At 39.8% G+C, this 16,679-nt stretch overlaps 3 protein-coding genes across 3 annotated transcripts in view; 1 reads left to right on the forward strand and 2 right to left on the reverse strand.

Moving 5' to 3' along the window:
• Positions 1–3,560, reverse strand: part of f5 (coagulation factor V) — a 29,487-nt gene extending 25,927 nt beyond the window's left edge. The window contains exons 1-3 of the mRNA XM_015037105.1: positions 3,276–3,560; positions 1,548–1,630; positions 482–604 (exon numbers count right to left, since the gene is read on the reverse strand). Of these exons, the coding sequence (XP_014892591.1) occupies positions 482–604; positions 1,548–1,630; positions 3,276–3,436 (367 nt within the window). The 5' untranslated portion in view covers positions 3,437–3,560. The remainder of the gene's footprint in view (positions 1–481; positions 605–1,547; positions 1,631–3,275) is intronic.
• A 957-nt stretch (positions 3,561–4,517) lies between these two features.
• slc35a5 (solute carrier family 35 member A5) lies at positions 4,518–12,746 on the forward strand. The gene is made up of 11 exons (XM_015037107.1): positions 4,518–4,623; positions 4,947–5,144; positions 5,995–6,173; positions 6,337–6,435; positions 7,945–8,078; positions 9,084–9,151; positions 10,128–10,316; positions 10,743–10,943; positions 11,029–11,156; positions 11,542–11,810; positions 12,265–12,746. The coding sequence occupies exons 1-11, from the start codon at positions 4,583–4,585 to the stop codon at positions 12,331–12,333; spliced, it is 1,575 nt and encodes a 524-aa protein (XP_014892593.1). The 5' UTR covers positions 4,518–4,582; the 3' UTR covers positions 12,334–12,746.
• Positions 12,747–14,515: 1,769 nt separating this feature from the next.
• The window catches only part of ccdc80 (coiled-coil domain containing 80), a 24,637-nt gene continuing 22,473 nt past the window's right edge, over positions 14,516–16,679 (reverse strand). The window contains exon 11 of the mRNA XM_015037106.1: positions 14,516–15,310. Within this exon, the coding sequence (XP_014892592.1) occupies positions 15,000–15,310 (311 nt within the window). The 3' untranslated portion in view covers positions 14,516–14,999. The remainder of the gene's footprint in view (positions 15,311–16,679) is intronic.

A 16,679-nucleotide genomic window follows, 5' to 3' on the forward strand; every position in this document is an offset into this window, starting at 1 on the left:
TATCACGTTATAACGTGATAGCGCTCGAAATTTTTTTTTCCCTGCGTGATAGCAATACGCTTCCGTAAATTATTGATTTATAACAATCTCCTATTTCTTGTTGAAGAGTTTCTTGTAAGTTAGTTTAGTCTTATTTCAAGTGAACTAAGACATTTGTACACTTGAAATAAGTGTACACACTTGGACCACAAACACTTGGTAATATTTTGTGTTTTTACATTGCGGACAGTGATTTCCAAAGGCTTCAGGTCTTCTTCCTGTTGGACTTCAGAACCGTCTGCCTTGATAACCTGCCTGTCCTGGTTAATATGTTAGAAGAAGACAAACAGTTTTGTTTGCTGTATTGGCCAACGCTGCGTGAGCGATGAAGGGTCTAACATCAGGGACGCCTGGAGCGACCCGAATCCAGTGTGTGGCGTTCAGGGTTGGCCCCCTCAGTTGGGTCACTGTCTCTGTGTGTCTTGGTTAATGCCCCACTCACCCTCCGACTGCTTCCCGTAAGCCACTCCGTGTGGGTGGATGCTGTACGCGCCGTAAGCCATGTTTCTGAAAGTGACGACAATGGTCTCGCCCTCCTCGGCCCTCAGCGTGGGCCCCAGCAGACCTGCAGGGAGAGGCACAGGATCCAGTTTCTTTATTTGGACTTTGTGTGGGAGTCATTCTGGGATTTGAAGCAACGTGACAACACACCGGGGGCAAGTTTGGGACCCCTCTCGTGCTTTCTGGGTAATTATTAAATATGTGACTGTGGTGGAACAGTGTGAAAGTGAGTTCTGTATTTTATTTTTTTTCATCATCACAGACCAGGAGTCTGCAAGCTTCACAATCCAGAGAGCATTTTATTTGTCCTCAGTTCATCAACAAAAAAACCCCCAGTTTAGACACATTTTCTATAATAAAATATTTTTTTAAAAGTAAGCCTGCAGAATGTCATTTTATTAAAAAGAAAAAGTTTTATACATATTTTTGAACCTATTTTAAAATGCAAGCTAGACCTAACATTTGTGAGAGGCACGCACACAGTCGTGATTGTCAGCGCTAAGACCCGCCTCCTGACTCGCATTGGTTGTTTGTAGTTAGAACTGGGTGAAGGCAGAGAAGCTCTTCTTTTTTCTTTTCTTTTCTTTTTACAGATTATCTGCGCCATGTCATACTGTCACATCATAGAGACACTTTCAACAAATATTTAATAAATCTATATTATTAAATCTATATTATTATATATAGATTATAAAGGCTACACACTGCAGCTTTAATAATTGAAAAAATATTTTTTCAGCTTGTTTTTGAAAATGTTCTCCATCTGATATAAAACAAATTGGATGATCTAAAACATTTAAGTTTGACCAACAATATTTTAAAATAAATATTTGTTCCCAGCCTGGTTCCAGACGGTCGTAGGAGTACCAGGATGATTCGATGCCCTTCCTCTATGGAAAATTGTTAAAAAAAAAAAAATATTTCTGCTGTGGGAGTCGACTTTTGAGGCAGAGTTTCTACATGATCAGAGCCGGGCCATTGGCTTGTTTACCTCCAACCGCACTCACCTAACCAGGGCGGATGAGTCTTAGCCCGGCTGAAGGTTTCGTCATATTCCCGAAAAACCACTTTCTTGTAGGTGGGATCCTGCCTGAGGAATGGTGGGAAAATACAAAACATCAATCAGCAAGCCAGCAGGACGGGAATCTCCTCGTCTAGTCATGGTAAAAACAAACAACTCCGCCTCAAAAGTAAAGGAAATGAGTTAGTATTTAAGATCTGTGTGGTCAAGACAGGCTGTGATGACGGTCATGTGACACCATATGCAAAATTACTGTATGGTTTCACACAAGTAAAGCATGTGTGTGATTTGGTTGAACAGTCAACGGCCTGCGGAATCACTTTTAGCTGAAATCTTGAAGATCGTATGTGGGTTTTGGTCAAACATCTCCACTTTGTCTGAAGCATATTGTTCAGGAAGTCACTTGGGCAAATTCAACTTTACAGATGTAGGTTGTGTTTCTGTGCTTTCCTTTTTTTTAGTTAAATAACTTTCCTTTCACAGGCATTTGAAATATTCAATACTCGTCTAATATACTATCCTGAACATCAACATCATCCATGTTACGTTTGACTTGTATATTCTATGACAGTGGTGTTATAGTTTGACAGTAAAAATCCAGCAATTAGATATTGGGTCTACAATATTTATTGTGCTAAATAAGTGCTAGTTACATAAGTGCGTTTAGAACTTATGTACCAAATTATTATGTGGTTATAAATTTGGTCATTACCAAATTACTACAATTTACTTAGAGGTCAGTTCCTCGTGTATCACTACACATTGTGCTAACAGGAAATTACACTTATGTTGGCGATTACACAGCTGAAGTTGGAGGTACTTCCTGAAACTAACTTTATGCATACATAATTATATTATATGTCTGATTTGCAACATTATCTTCCTCTCCCATTTGTGCTTTAATGCCTTGAAATTACCAAATGATTTGCAAAACTGCAGAAATGTAAACCGCACTACTTTATTTTTCCCTTTGTTCCTGGATATGTTTGACACAAAATAACTTTTTTTTTAAATCAAAACTTAGATGGTAACTGATAAGTTTGTGTAATAAAATGGAATGGTAACTGATAAGTTTGTGTAATACAATGGAATATTAGGGCCATCGTAGATATAGAAAAAATAAGAGTAAATTTCAGCCAAATAATTCTGAAATTTCGGGAGTAGTCTCAAAAATCCTCAGGAAAAGAACAAGAACATTTCTAATTGTGAAATGTTGACAATTTTCTATTTAAAAAAAAAAAAAGACAAAGAAAAACTCAGAAATTTTGAGGGGAAACATTTTGGACATTTCTGTCTTCCACAAGCCAAAAAGAGTTTCAAAGCTCTAAATTTTTCGACTTTTGAAATTTCAAAATTTTTTTCTAGAAAAAATGTGTCACTTTTCAAACTCAAAAATTTTTGTTTGTTTTTTTTCCTGACATTTTTGGATATTTTTCAGAGGAAATGTACTCCTCTCTTTTTCTCTACCTACTGTGGTCATAAAACACTGGCATAATGTAACGTTTGTTCCAAACGAACAAAGAAAAAAAATGATTAAAAGTGCTGAAAGAAACAAAGACGAATTGAGCTGTTTCAGTAAAAAACTAAATAAACGGTTTATAGTTAATGTAAACTATATTAACAGTTTTGTTTACACACTTAACACACAACTATCATCCAGACAAACAAGCAAAGAGACACCATTCTTGCTGTTTCATATACATTTCTTGCCAACCTGTTTGTATCATTGCCAGAATAATTCCAGTTGATCTCCACAGCAGCGATGTAGTAGCGTCTCTCCTTGGATCTCTGCAGGTCCGCTTTAATGACCAGCGCTGCCAGGAGAACCAGGACGGGCAGGAGACGGTGAGCTCCTATCCCAGGACAGAGCTTCATGTCTGGGATCAATCCTCCAGGTGAAATGCTGCTCGGTTCCACAAGACTGTGATCTGACAGAGAGCTGCGTTGTGTGTGTTATCTGTCACTGATACACACACGTGTCTGTTTCCAAACAGTATGTACCGGGGCAATGAACTGTGCCTCAGTGTATTTTTGTTTTTTCTTTCTTGGTCTTGTAATTGAAGTCATATGTCCTTTATCTTGAGTCATCCCTGAGGTTGTACCCAGTCCCATCTTTACTGAAAACGTCTCGTAGGAATAAGTGCTGAAGTATTTATCTGACCTCAGAATGTCCCTGGAAAGTCAGCCATGCAAAAATACACATGCTGTAAATCTACACTGGGACATTTGGTGGAAACGTGGAGCCATGAAACACTCACGTGGATTGGTCTTCTGGGAAATAAACAACCGAATCAACTCTGACTGTGCCTATTCATACAAATAAATATGAAACAGCTCTCAAAGTATGTTTTCCTCAACGACTAAGGCAGATCACTGCAAAAGCACAAAATATTACAGAGTATTTCTGTAGTTTCTGGTGCAAATATCTTAGTACTCTTGAAATAAGACAAACCAAACTAATAAGTAACTTTTCAACAAGCCATATGGGCTTCTTTTAAATCCTTAATATTGATGAAAAAGTACTAGTTCCACTGGCAGATCTTGTTATATCTTGTTATAAGTGAAATAATCTGCCAGTGGAACTAGTAATACTGCTGAAAGTCTAAAATACACATTTCCAAAGCATTCTTAATTAAAAAACAAAACAAAAAAACAACCCATCATAATCATGGTTGTCATTTGTTCGAATGAACAAATTTAAACATTGAAATGAACAGTGGAAATGAATATTGTAACATGTAAATCTGACAGTGGATTCAGCATGACAACAGGTCAAAATTAAACATAAGAACATTTTGCAGCACCTGGGAAGTATGTGGACAAAAGGCTGAAAACGATGTATAAATGAAATGCACTAATAATTTAGAAGGTCCTTACCTATTTCACCTCTTAATTAGTTTTAACTATGGGTAACTTCCTGTTTGATTCGTGGTGCTTTTAGTTTGAAGGGGCAATTTCCGGTTTAACTGTTGGAGCAAAGTTAGCTTAACGGCAACCAGAAGACGTAACGGAGAGTATAAAATGTCTATATTTTTTCAGCACCCTCTTGATAGAGACAAAAGGTATGTTTATAAAACATGTAAATAAGTACATGTTTCAAATATTGTGTGACTTAAACCGTAAAATTACATAAAGATGTATTTTTTTAAAACAGCTTTTATTTAATCATCTTTGTATTTAAAAACACTACTGAATTCTAAGTCGTTTTGGCCATTAAAATAAAGAGCCGTAGCATAAATGAAATGCAGTTAAGTAAATAACTATAATCAATATTTGTGAATGTTCAAATTAGCAAGTTATGTTTTAGAGTAAAAGCAAATCCACTGGGGTTTCCATCAGAAAAATGTCGTTATGATGAATATATTCAATGTTATTCCTAACTCAGTTCCATCAAATGCAGCAAAGCGTATCTGAGAAGAGTTCCTACGAATGGCTACGTTCGGCAGCGCGTGAGTCCTCGCTGCATGACGTCACCGCGCCAGCTGCGTCGTGAACGCGTACGATTCCTAACAAGGAAGTCGTCGGTTTGTGTTGACGGAATAAGAAGCTTCAGCTATGCTTTGGATAAAAGCAGCAATAAGTGGTACGTCGCTGTAAAAACGGAGACATCTTTCAGTTCGTACTGGTTTAACTGCTACAGAAAATATTACTTTATTTTAATATAGAACCACAGCTGTTGCCATGCTATGTTAATGCTAACTAAACGATGAGCAGCTGGTACAAAGAGAAAGGAGAGAACAGAAAAACGCCCACTATTATTTCAGTTTTGCATGATTAGATGGGCGTTATTCCCTTAATTATGTTAAAGCTGTTTTTGTAAAATTCTATTAAATGTGATTATTCTTTCATAGATTTGTTGGCTTTAAATGTAGATTGAGAATGGCTACCTGTCTCTGTCAAAAAGCTCAAAGCTAAAGTTGACTGTGTAGTCTTGGGTCTTCAACCAGGGGTGTCCACAGTGTGGGGTGGGGGCCATTTGAGGCCCTTACAATAATGTAATGTTGATAAATAGCAGGCCTAAAAGTTTGTCTTAAGCAAATGTCATGACATTGTGTGACATCAGTTCAATTCAATCGAATTAAATTAAAAAGATGCTTTGTTAAACTCGGAAGGAAATTAAATGTTGTTGTAACTCATCCAAGTTTCTTCAAAGACTGGACTCCAAAGACTTGCCATGGTCCCATGAACTGTCTGGTTAAGAACCACCAATCTGGCAGTGTTTCAGTTATTTAAAACAAAAAAACTCAGTAATTATTGATATCGACTGATATGAAACTCTCATGTCTTGATGAGTTCTTTAGCCATACCATCTAGCCCTATCACCACATAATCCCTCTCTCATTTGTTCCAGCTGCTCTGACAAGTTGTGACCAGTTGAATTTTATCTTCAGTGTTGCAGTCACAATCCAGCAGCCTGATTGTTTGTGTGACAGGTCTGAAGAGCTGAACCCAGAGCAGCTTCCTGCGCCCCAGCCAGCCAGAGCCATGGTGAGCTGCTGCCCCCGCCCCAGGCTCTGCTCCCGCTCCTCGGCCTACACGCTCGCTCTCGGCCTGGGCTTCGTTACCTTGGGGACGAGTCGCATCGTGCTGCTCAAGTTCTCAGCAAACGCCGGTGAGCGACAGGATGTACATTTTTAAACATAACATTGAATGACAATAAACTCTCTGTCAATATATTAGGCGGTTGTCTCCAGCAGGGGTATCCACAAAAAGATTGGCTCTCTTTCATAAGTAATACATCTTGCTGCTTTTTTTTTTTCCTACTTTATTTTCAGAAAACAAGTATGACTTCCTCCCTGCATCTGTGAACCTGTTCGCTGAAGCTCTGAAGCTGCTCTTCTGTCTGGTTATGTCAGTCAGAGTGATAGTCAGAGGTAAAAACATCACTGTCATATTTACTAGAAATGCACCGATCAATATCCATATTTGTATTGGTCCAGATATTGAAAAAAATTCCAAATGGAGTATCAGTGACAATGTTAAAAAAAAATCAAAAAACATTTTGTTTAAAAATAGAAATATTTTGAAACAACAATTTGAGTAATCAATTCAGTAATATCGATATGTATCAGATCGGTATCAACCGATACTTAACCTCAGGTATTGGTATGGAAAGTGTAAAGAGTGGATTGGTGCATCTTCAGTATTTACAGTGGAGAACAGAAGTTTACATTCGCTGAATAAAAAGACACACACTGCTTTCTTCTAACTGTCGAAAGTTAAATCAAACCAAACTTCTCTTGCTTCGGGACGGAATCATCAAAATTTCTTCTGTGTACAAAAAGCCACAATAATGAGTGAAAGAATCTGCCAGAGATTCATAAATTAAGACATTTTCTGCTGCTTTTCTGCTGTGTGTGTGGGTTTTCCTGCCATTTTTATCACCAGTCTCGCTGTTCACTCTTCTTGTCACCTGACACATCTGATGAGTGTCACTTTGACTCTAATTATATAAGTTTTATAGGAGTTGTTTCTACTTTTGTGCTCCATTTCAAGTCCAGAACATTTTGACACTCTGACATTTGTTTGACTCATCATCTCCGTCACATATCTCATAGACTCATTGTGAGGGTTTGGCATGTTTTTATCATGTTTCAGTTCATCAGTTTATTCCAGTCTGTCTGGCTTGATTCTGCTTATGGAGACACTTTCAGCAGATTTCTGTGTCTGAGAACAGATAACAGCCTAAAACTCACCATGTTTTCAGTCAGCTAATTATTAGCGACCAGGCGAGTTCTTATTACATTTTGCTTGTTTGTTCTTTAAAGAAATGGAATCAGATAGGCAAATATGAAGATTATTATTGTTGTTTGAGTCAGTAGGGACGCACCAATCCACTTTTTTCACTTCCGATACCGATAACTGAAGTTTAGTATCAGCTGATACCGATCCAATACAGACAAACATCGCTGTATTGACTCATTTTTTTTGTAAGCACACATAAATGTACTGAATTACAAATTTATTTGATAACTTTGCACCAGTACAGTACACTGAAATACACCAAACGCTTTACAAGTCACATATGAAAAAACATCACAACTGTAATTTGTTCAGTCAGTGCAATGAAGAGTTTAAGATGGACAGATATAATGTGAAATAAATAACTATAAAGTATGATGTCACTCAGACCACAAAGCATAGAATTTTACTGAATAGATCTGTGCTTATGGATTGGAAGCATTACTAACAATTTGAGCTTTTTAAAAATATACGTCCCAATATTTTAAAAATATAGGTGCAGCTCAAGTTAAAAGTAAAAATGTTGCAGTAAAAATGTTGCATTTTAAAAATATAAATATATAAAATTCATAGAATTTTTACTGCATGTATGTGTGCGTGCGTGCGTGCCTGCCTGTGTGCGTTTGTGTGTGTGTCCTCAGAGGGACGATCATGCAGGGAACTGGGCTGCGCCTCCAGCTCCTCCTTCCTGATCTCCCTGAAGTGGGCCGTTCCGGCGTTCCTCTACTTTCTGGACAACCTCATCATCTTCTATGTGATGACCTACCTGCAGCCGGTGGGTAAACGGTCAGATCAGGATCCTCATCACACACTCTCAGGGCCTTATCTGACCTCAACACACACTCTCAGGGCCGGACTTACCGGGATGTGGGGCCCTGGGCGAGAGCCACTTTTGGTGCCCCATAAGCAAATTTGTCTACTATTAAAAATGACAGCACAACAATACGTAATTCTATACATGAACTAATGCATGGTTGGTTTAATATGTCCCCTGAACAGTAGCTCCATATAATCCTAAAAAAATTACTTTAACTTCTTAATTTTCAAATACTTAAGGATTGTTTATATTTGTAAAATTCCCAGACTTTGACTAAAATTCAAATGGTTGTAGAATCATTTGATATGGTTCTACAACTTTTATATAAAGTTATAAAGTACAATACAAAACACATATTCATTTAAACAAAAATTTAAAAAGTGTTTGGTGCCCCCAAGAACACATCGCCCTGAGCTACTGCCCATGTAAGCCCTTTCTAATGTCTGGCCCAGCACACCGTGCCTTCCCAATTTTATTTTATTTTTTTTACTGTGTGTATTTTATTTTATTTTGTTTTGTTTTATTTTGTGTATTTTATCTTTTAATTTTATTTTGTGTATTTTATTTGAGTTGTTGAGCTTTAAGGAAAGAAAACAATATATTGCTTTTCTACAATAAAAATCTTTAAAGTCTGATGTCTCTTTTTAGCCAGTCCCCTTTTACTCCAACGTCCCAAAATAAAATGAATTTCATCCAATTGGCCTCTATGTAAACCCAGTTGTGTATGTTTTAATCTCTGTAAATCCAGCTGTTCTGTTTCTGAACTCTGAGGTTTTTTAGAGAACATTAGTGAACAAACGGCATTATAGAGGCCAAGGAACCTTTTCTCAGGTATTCAATGTGATTATTTGTGGAGTAAAGCCAGAGTTCCTCCTGTATGTCAGACCTCAATCCTTCATTCTTTTCTCTCTAAAGGTGTTGATTTTTCATTTTCTGACTCTGCTGTTGCTCTTGTTGTTCCAGGCCATGGCAGTGCTGTTCTCCAACTTTGTCATCCTGACCACAGCTGTTCTCTTTAGACTTGTTTTAAAGTAAGTGGCTCAACTCAGCATTTCCCTGTTTGTTCCTACCCTGAGATGTGGCTATTAATGCAGAGACAAAAGGCATTCTTGCATTCATGCACTATTGGTGACCTATACAAGGTGTCTGCATAGCCTTAAAAAGTCTTAAATTCATGTGTCTAAATTTACGGCCTTCAAAACCTCCTAAATTCATTAAAAAATGTAAGTTGTCAGGCAAAAGTAGTTGCTAACATACCATTTATAGCTAGCTAGCTGTTTTGCGCCTGTCATGCGTATTTGCAGCTTTATCACCGTTTGACTGGATGACATTCATTTTTACCACTCGCTCAGTTCTGTTCACATCCCCATATGTGGTTAGGCACATTCTGCACAAAAGAAAAATAACTTTTCAGCCAGGCACTATGGGGATAAGGCTATGGAGCCATATGCAGCACGAAAAAGACAAATCTGCTGCCAAGAGCCACAAACCCCAGAAATGTCTGTTTTTAGTAGTACGATTGTAATACAGCAGAATCTCCCAATCATCCCTTATATTTATAGTTTTTTCTGTCTTAAATTTCAAGGTGGGACTAAAAAGGTTTTAAAAAGTCTTAAATTTGACTGAACCTGCAGATACCCTGTAGCTAGCTTGCTAGATTATTTGTGTCTATTGTATATAAGGGCAACTTTATCCAGAAACGACACAGTTTTGGTGCCCTGGTGTGGCTAAAGCTCCCTAGAAAATTATCTGATATTTTCTTTTGCACATTTCTGTCACAATACAGGTATTAAATTCCATTCATAACAGCCTTAAAAAGGTCTTAAAAAGTCTTAAATTAGAGCTAGTGAAGCCTGATCTCACCAGTCTGCAGCATGAAGGGTGCTATAGATTTTTCTTAGTCTTGTGTTGAGCATCTTCAGACTGACCAGCTGTCGTTCCAGTGTAATTAAACCATTATGATGGACAGCTTCAGCATCAGACGGACATGTTTGGTTTTTCCTTCAGGAGACGCCTGTCCTGGGTTCAGTGGGCTTCTTTAGTTATCCTCTTCCTGGCCATCGCCTCCTTGACAACAGAATCAGGGGGCAGCCAGAACTCCATAGCAGTGCCAGGCCTTCACTCAAACCCGCTCTCCACCCCGTCCAATTCCTGCATCCTCTACACACAGCTCCTGGAGCAGATGAAAAACAGCAGGTAACTTCACTCTGGAGGGCCACCAGGCTTTACTTGCCCCCCCCGCGAGGCATTTGTTTATTTTAAATAGGAGTTTTTACACACCAGGAACATCGACAGTAAAGACACATTAGGCTGGTTTTATAGTTGACACACCAACTGCAACGTCCCTGCATCTGCCTGTTGGCTTCACACACTATTTCAAAATTACAATTCTTCCTTATGTGACTCAGAATTTTGTAACTTTTAACATTTTTTTTTAACACAAAAACCTCAAGAGCCCCCACCACCGGGCTTAGCAGGTGTTCTGAGGGAGACTCTGGCAGCCGTCATAGATTGACCAGTACATGGATCATTTCTTGACTGACAAAAGACCCGACAGAGCCTGGGCTGCCGTCTCCAGAGCTCGTACTCCTGTGGTGAGAGTGTTTGTTGGTTGTCCGGCAGCGCCTCCGAGTCGTGGACGTCGTCTCTGCCCGGTCAGGCCTGGAAGGAGCGGGTGGTGGAGAAGCTTCAGTCGCTGGGCGTGGGTCACGTCCTGCTGCTGCTGCAGTGCTTCATTTCCGCCATGGCCAACATCTACAACGAGAAGATCCTGAAAGAGGGAGACCAGCTGACAGAGAGCATCTTCATTCAGAACAGCAAACTGTGAGGAAACGCTGAAGCAGCAGGAACACGGTGTGTGTTATGGTGTGTGTTGTGGTGGTCTCACCGGGCCGCCTGCTGTCTGCAGGTATGTGTTTGGTGTGGTGTTCAACGCTCTGACTCTGGGGCTCAGCAGCGAGGCGAGAGGACTCACCATCCACTGTGGCCTCCTCCATGGACACAACGTCTACTCCCTGGCCCTGGTGCTGGTCACTGGTGAGGACTGATGGGCGGTGCTGCTACTGCTGCAGCGCCAACGAGCAGAGATACTGACCTGCCAGTGTCTACAGATTCAATTCTGATTCTTAGGGTCACAATTCAACTGAAGTTTTAATTCAGAAACAATTTTCGATTCAGAAGCTATTTTTATTTCAGAAACCAATTTTTCCATTCTTGAGATTCTGTTTAAATTGTGAGACTGACAGGAGTGTGAACAAATAGAAAACAGTTATTGTTATGTCAGTTGTACGAAATTTCATCAGTTTATATTTAACCAAAAATAAAGTTCTGTAAATTAATTGACCATTATTAGTTTAGTTTAGCTTCATGGCTTTTTCTTAAATGGAAAAATATAAAATAATTATTCCTCTTCCTCTCTCAGCCGCTCTGGGCTTGTCTGTCGCCTTCATCCTGAAGTTCAGAGACAACATGTTCCACGTGCTGACGGGGCAGATCACCACCGTTCTGGTCACCGGCTTCTCCCTCTTCCTGTTCGACTTCCGGCCGTCGCTGGACTTCTTCCTGCAGGCGCCCATGGTCCTGCTGTCCATCTTCATCTACAACGCCAGCCGGCCCAGGGACCCCGAGTACAGCCTGCAGCAGGAGAAGCTGCGGGTCATCAACGGAGAGGTGTTCGAGAGGTCCAGAGGGGTAAGCGGCTCGGCTCAGGTCAGCAGGCAGCGGCACGCTCAAACACTGTGAGCTAAAGCATTTCACAACTGAATGGAGTCTGAGCAATTAGCCAGGAGAAAGGTCTAAAACATACAGAGAAGAAAGTTTTACACCTTTACCAACATGTTTTAGACACTTGTTTTTAATGGTAAAACTTTGTTAAAGGGTTAATAGAGGAGCCATGTTGTCATGACTTCCTGAAGGCTTCAGAAAGAGCAGGGACTTCTTAAAGAGACAGAGTCCCAATTTAGTTATTTTTTTTCCTTTTCCCTCAATAGTTTTCGCACTGAACTGTACAGAATAAGTCAGATTAAAAGGGTAAAAGTTTTTGAAATGATTCATCAGGGAAACCGCTGCATAGTTTACGGCGTGTGGATCCAGTGGGATGCTTGTCTAAACACATCCTGTCCTCTGTGTGTTCCTGCTGCTGTAGGACGGCGAGGAGCTGGAGCTCCTCACCAAAACCAACACAGACAGCGAGTCTGACGAAGACTCTCTGTAAAAATCCCGAGTTCAGAGGATAAACCACTGCTAAAGCTGAAGTCTGAACCTCGTCACCCGGCATTTGAACTGAATAACGGTGAGAAACGGCGCTGAAGGCAAGGTTCTAATTCACATTCTGAAACGTGCCTGCTTGTGCATGAATGCTGCTGTTTGTGTTGTGACAGAGGAGTGACAATTAAAAAAAAAAATCGGACAGCACTTAAGGATCGTTAAGAGTTTTTCTGTGTAAATAATCCTGTAATGCCTCCAGCTGTTGAGCCAATCTTGAGCTGGGATTGGGATCCTATAAGACTTTGGACTTTTGACATATGGAAAGGTTATTTGATAATCTCTGGTTTTATCCTGCAATGTACATCGTAGGTTTTAATCAGTCCATGCTGAGTCGAGTCATTGGTGGCTCTGTAGGGAATCGTAAAAAGGGAAAAAAAGGGAAGCCAAAAACAGGAAGTTTTATATTTTTCATCAGATGGCCATCTTGCTTTGTTTGCCGGCCTAATGAAACCATGCGTTTTGTGGGTCTAAATGTGAAGAACTGAAGGAGACTTGGTGGAACATCAAGTTTGCCCCACTTTTTACATTTTCTGTCTTGAATCTTCTGAATAATCAGCGTGTATATTGGGATCAAAGGTGTGGAATTTGGATTTCTACTGCGTCAGGATGGGGCCCCTTTCTGTTCCCGCGATGTGACTATATGATTAAGAATCAACTATTTATTAGGAAATTCTATTTTGTTGTGCTGTGAGTGCCCAAATGTTCAAATTCATTGGCAGTTTAATTAGAAATTAAGGACAAGCTGCCAATTTCACTTTGTTTCCTGTATTTGTTATGCTGAGGCGAGTGAATCTTTATCAATACAGACATCAGAAAATGCTATCGGTGACAAGTTGGACGAAAAAAGAGCTCGTTTATCAATAAAAGCACAAAAACTTTACTGTTCCCAAGAATTGGGAACAGGAACATGAAGCAAAAGCGTTTCGGTTCATCAAATCTCTGTATGCGAATATGTGGAGCAGACCTCCACGTTTACATTTCATGTATATTTAATGGTACGTCTGATCTGAGAGCATTGAACGAATCTGCTTCAAATCTGCTGCAGCTTGATCATTAATGTTCATTTGGTGGATTAAATTGTGAAATTCCGTAAAATGCATCTTTTTCTTAACATTGTTGATGCCTTTGAAATATGTCCGCCGTTTATTGTGAAATGACTTTTTTCTATTAAAAGAAACTTACTGAAGCACAGTGGGCATTTTTGTGTTAATTATTTTTCTAAAGAAAAAATAATCAGTTTTATGTTTGAAGAACAAACTAAACAATCTTCTCGACCACAGTTCATAATTAGATAAATTATTTTAAACATTTTAATTGGCTCACAGCTTTCAGATTTTCCCTTTTGCGCCTTACCAAATCAAGCCAGCAGGGGGAGGTACTATTTAAGACATTGCTACACAGCTCACCCAGAAAAGCTTCAGTAATTCATGACCACGATTCATCACTTTGTAAATTGTGAGCTAAAATTACAGTCACTAAATGATTAAGTTTCATGTCCTTCAATTGCTCTTTTGATGCATAAAGAGTTCAGTTGTTTTTCTAACCTTCTCTGCTCAATATTCATATTACTGAAGCGATATAAATCAGTTAGGATGCTACTTTTACATTAAAAAACCAACTTTTAAACCAAGTTGCTCTCAACCAGGCAGTAAATGACTCAGCTAAACATGGTGGCTTCCTGCTTCCAGAACGTCCACAAACCCTTTTCCTGCCCTCTACTTTGCAGTTGGGATTGCTACCTCTGGTCATTATGGCCAAACAATTTGTTGTCATTTGAGTTTCGTCAGATCACAGGACACAAGATTGAGGCTTTTCTTAAATCTGTTTTTTTATGGTTAGATGGCTTCCTCTTTGATGCTCAGGGTTAGGTACAAAATTCATTTCACTGCCGGTGGATAATGAAGCTCTCTTTCCAGCTTCAGGCAGCATCCTCAACAAGGTCATCCGGTTTCGTCTTGAGGTCAATTCGCACATCTTGACATGTTTACATTAAACAAATTTATTTTCTTAATTCCAATTTGTGCAATTATATGGTCAACGGACACACAGTTAGTGATGGTGAATACCAGATGATCCTTGTGTGTGAGTAAAAACATGTTTTCTAAAAGTCATTCAGTTTACTGCACCAGTAGTAAAAACATTTTTATTCATCATATTTGCTAGCATGATATAAATAGGAACATTGTAGAGCAACGTAGACTTTACAGAAGGGAAATAATGTAACAGATCTGAACAAAGGTCGGTAATTGCACTTTAGATGCCACAGATTTCCAATAAATACATATTCAAGCTCATTATCTACAAAAAAAAATAGATTTGTCCTGAAAATGTGAAAATGTAAATTCGACAAAGCAAGTAAAGGTGGTAGGTGGTTATACACGCTTGATGCTGGAAAGTAACAAATACAAAAAAACTCCAACCTGTGACTGGATAAAAGCCCACGACCTGCACCTCGTGGTACGATGTGCTGTACATGAAGGGAGCTCAGGAGTTTCCTTTAAGTGCTACAAAATATTTCAAAAGACTACATCCCTGACTACCATGTGGAGGATGGCTATAAAACTTCATGACAGGATATCAGAGGACCAGTTAACACGATTGTCGTTAATGGGCTTAATATCCGTAACCCTGGTGATAGCCTTCCTGGTAACCGTGTTGATGGTAGCCGTATCCGCCGTACTCGTCTTCCGGGCAGCGCATGCCGAGCGACTGCTGGATGGCCATCTCCTGCCTGCGAAGCTGCATGGAGTCCACCAGGTCGTAGATGATAGCCATGGACCACATGGGTGAGGGGTACCAGGACTTCACGTTGCCATCTTTACCCACAAGCAGCATGGAGAAGTACTCCGGGCTGATTTGGAAGTAGTTCCTCATGTCCTTCACCAGGGTGGCGGAGAGCCCTTCACGCTCCACTGTGGCACTGCCTGGGCAGAGGAAACACCCAAAGAAGAGTTTGACGGTATCTAGAGGAGGGTTTCTTTCAACAGAGCAGAGTCCAAAGACATTATTATCTTTAGACTTAGACTTTTCAGACTTCTAGACTTTATTCTCCCCAAGGGGAAATTCTTTTCCACAAACCCCTGCACTCCCAACGCTAACAACTAAGTAGACAATAACATACAGTATGAAATGAAACATAGCATAAAATCATCACACAGCTCATTCTTTAGGGAGGCTATAACTGTGGGCATCAGGTGTTTCGCTTGGAGATTTTACAGACTCCTTTGACATTTGCTGGACCTTCAACTTATCCAGGACTCCAGCAGACAAAATTCTGACTTTAGTATTTAAAGAAAATGGTCTCTCTAAAATTGCATTTCACTTTATCAAGGCCAGAGGACAGCAAAGAGCTTCACACTACATTCACACACACATTCACACTGATGGTGGCAAGCTACTGGATAGTAGCCACAGCCTCCCTGGTGCAGTCTGACTGAAACGAGTTTTCCAGGCCACTGGTGCCTCTGAAAATGGAAAACCAAGGTTACTACTCAATTGACACCGCTAGCAAGGGGTGCCGCTTATGACACATCGTGCTACGTATGTTGCATGTGTTTTGGGATGAAGAGTGTAAAGTTTAGTGTACTATTGTAGTAAGTTGATACTCAATTAGCACCACTGGAAAGGCGGGTGAGGTGTCTCACAGTACATGTATGGCAGTACATGTGACTTTTTCATCATCATCAATCATGGACTATACCAGGGGTGTCAAACTCAATTTCACCGAGGGCCACTTCAGCATATTGGCCCCCCTCAACGGGCCACATTGACGGTACTGATCAGGAGTGCATCCCTGCTAAAACACACCCCAGACAAAAGGTTGACTTTCCTCATTAGCAGCAACTCAGTCTTATTATGAGTCAATGATCCAGGTGTTTCAGAGAAGAAACACATCTAAAGTTGCAGAATGGTATCTCTGGAAAACTAGACTTGGGCACCCGTAGCATAAATAAATAATGGTAGGGCTGTAATATATATACATTATAGACTTTACGCAAAGATTTAGTCTCAGAGGCAACTGAAATCAATTAATTAAAAACAATCCTTTCTGAATATCATCTCATGGTCTCTGAACTAAATGTGTCTTTCTGACCGGGAGCTGACAGCGTGTTGAAGTGTTATGGACCGGACGCTTTGGAGCTTCTGGTTAGGAAGCGCATTACAAACCTTTGGTTGAAATGGCGCGTTAAATTAAAGTCTCCGTTACAGACCAGAGGAAACTAAAGAGAATGCAACGTTGTGTTAATCCATTTGAGGAGCCGGAAGTTTATCTTGAGGAAATAAATGACGATG

The sequence above is a fragment of the Poecilia latipinna genome, unplaced genomic scaffold (assembly GCF_001443285.1).
Source record: "Poecilia latipinna isolate Pla-1442-1.1 unplaced genomic scaffold, P_latipinna-1.0 Scaffold393, whole genome shotgun sequence".
NCBI classification, from domain to species: domain Eukaryota; kingdom Metazoa; phylum Chordata; class Actinopteri; order Cyprinodontiformes; family Poeciliidae; genus Poecilia; species Poecilia latipinna.

Excerpts from the sequence above, each read along its gene's own strand:
- slc35a5 (XM_015037107.1), top strand. The coding sequence starts at position 4,583 with ATGTCTATATTTTTTCAGCACCCTCTTGATAGAGACAAAAG. Across the intron at positions 6,436-7,944 it reads AGTCAGAGTGATAGTCAGAG|AGGGACGATCATGCAGGGAA; the intron begins GTAAAAACATCA and ends GTGTGTCCTCAG. Across the intron at positions 10,944-11,028 it reads TTCATTCAGAACAGCAAACT|GTATGTGTTTGGTGTGGTGT; the intron begins GTGAGGAAACGC and ends TGCTGTCTGCAG.